The sequence below is a fragment of the Seriola lalandi genome, unplaced genomic scaffold (genome assembly GCF_002814215.2).
Source record: "Seriola lalandi dorsalis isolate HSWRI2012SDOR001 ecotype SW California unplaced genomic scaffold, Sedor1 jcf7180002054405, whole genome shotgun sequence".
Lineage (NCBI taxonomy): Eukaryota > Metazoa > Chordata > Actinopteri > Carangiformes > Carangidae > Seriola > Seriola lalandi.
In genome coordinates this window covers 70,656-72,004 of record NW_019524958.1, presented here as the reverse complement: position 1 = coordinate 72,004, position 1,349 = coordinate 70,656, and the positions used below count along the sequence as shown (strand labels likewise).

General features: G+C 50.6%; 1 protein-coding gene across 1 annotated transcript in view; it reads right to left on the bottom strand.

The window, feature by feature from the left end:
* The window catches only part of maptb (microtubule-associated protein tau b), an 8,997-nt gene that overhangs the window by 2,445 nt on the left and 5,203 nt on the right, over positions 1 to 1,349 (bottom strand). Inside the window, exons 4-6 of the mRNA XM_023409732.2 lie at positions 1,144 to 1,301; positions 287 to 436; positions 69 to 150 (exon numbers count right to left, since the gene is read on the bottom strand). Coding sequence (XP_023265500.2) covers positions 69 to 150; positions 287 to 436; positions 1,144 to 1,301 — 390 coding nt within the window. The remainder of the gene's footprint in view (positions 1 to 68; positions 151 to 286; positions 437 to 1,143; positions 1,302 to 1,349) is intronic.

The following is a 1,349-nucleotide window of genomic DNA, read 5'->3' as shown; positions in this document are numbered from 1 at the left end:
TGTGTGTGTGTGTGTGTGTGTGTGTGTGTGTGTGTGTGTGTGTGTGTGTGTGTGTGTGTGTGTGTTACCTGGTTTGTGGTGGATGTTGTCTTTGGAGCCACATTTTGACGCCACATTACCAAGATCCAACTTTTTGTTAACAATCTGAACCTGCAGACAGACAGGTAAAGACAGACAAGTACAGACAGACAGGTAAAGACAGGCAGACAGGTGGGAGTCAGCTAAGCGTTTACTGGTCTTTAGCTCCAACAGTTAAATGTGTGTGTTTCAGTTGTGAGTGTGTTACCTTGCCCCCTCCAGGTGTGTGTTTCAGGTTCTCCGTGGATCCAACCTTTGACCTCACGTTACTGAGGTCAGGCATAGGGTGGGAGGTTAGGGGAGGCGTCCGTCCACGAGCAGGACCGGGAGACCTGGGAGGAGTCCGGACCACAGCCACCTGCAGGACCAGACCGGAACCAGTACACAACCATGAAAACCAGTAAAACCTGCTGAGCCAGGAACACCATCAGAACCACCAGAACCATAGACCCTGTGTACACAGGTAGACAGGCGGACAGGTGGATGGGTGAACATGTAGACGACTGGACAAGTAGACGGGTGGACAGGTACACAAGTACACATGTAGACAGGTAGACATGTGGACGAGTAGACATGTGGACGGGTACACATGTAGACAGATGGACAGTTAGACATGTGGACAAGTAGACAGATAGACGGGTACACATGTAGACAGGTGGACAGGTAGACATGTGGACGAGTAGACATGTGGACAGGTAGACAGGTAAACATGTAGACAGGTGGACAGGTAGACATGTGGCCAAGTAGACAGCTTGACGGGTGGACAGGTAGACATGTGGAAGAGTAGACAGCTCGATGGGTGGAAAGGTAGACAGGTACAAATGTAGACAGATGGACAGGTAGACATGTGGATGGGTGGACAGGTAGACGGGTGGACAAGTAGACAGGTAAACATGTAGACATGTGGACAGGTAGACAGCTTGACGGGTGGACAGGTAGACGGGTAGACAGGTGGACATGTAGACAGGTGGACAGGTACACATGTAGACATGTGGACAGATAGACAAGTAGATTGGTGGACAGGTAACGGATGGACAGGTAGACATTAAGACAGGTAGGACAGACCTTCTTGACGTCTCTGTTTGGAGTGGAGGACCGACTTGCCGGAGAACGACTTCCTGGACTGACTCCATCCACTGACTCTGACAGACAGACAGGTCGAACTGGTCTCAGTGGTCGAACTGGTCTCAGTGGTCGAACTGGTCTTAGTGGTCTCAGTGGTCAAACTGGTCTTAGTGGTCAAACTGGTCTTAGTGGTCGAACTGGTCTTA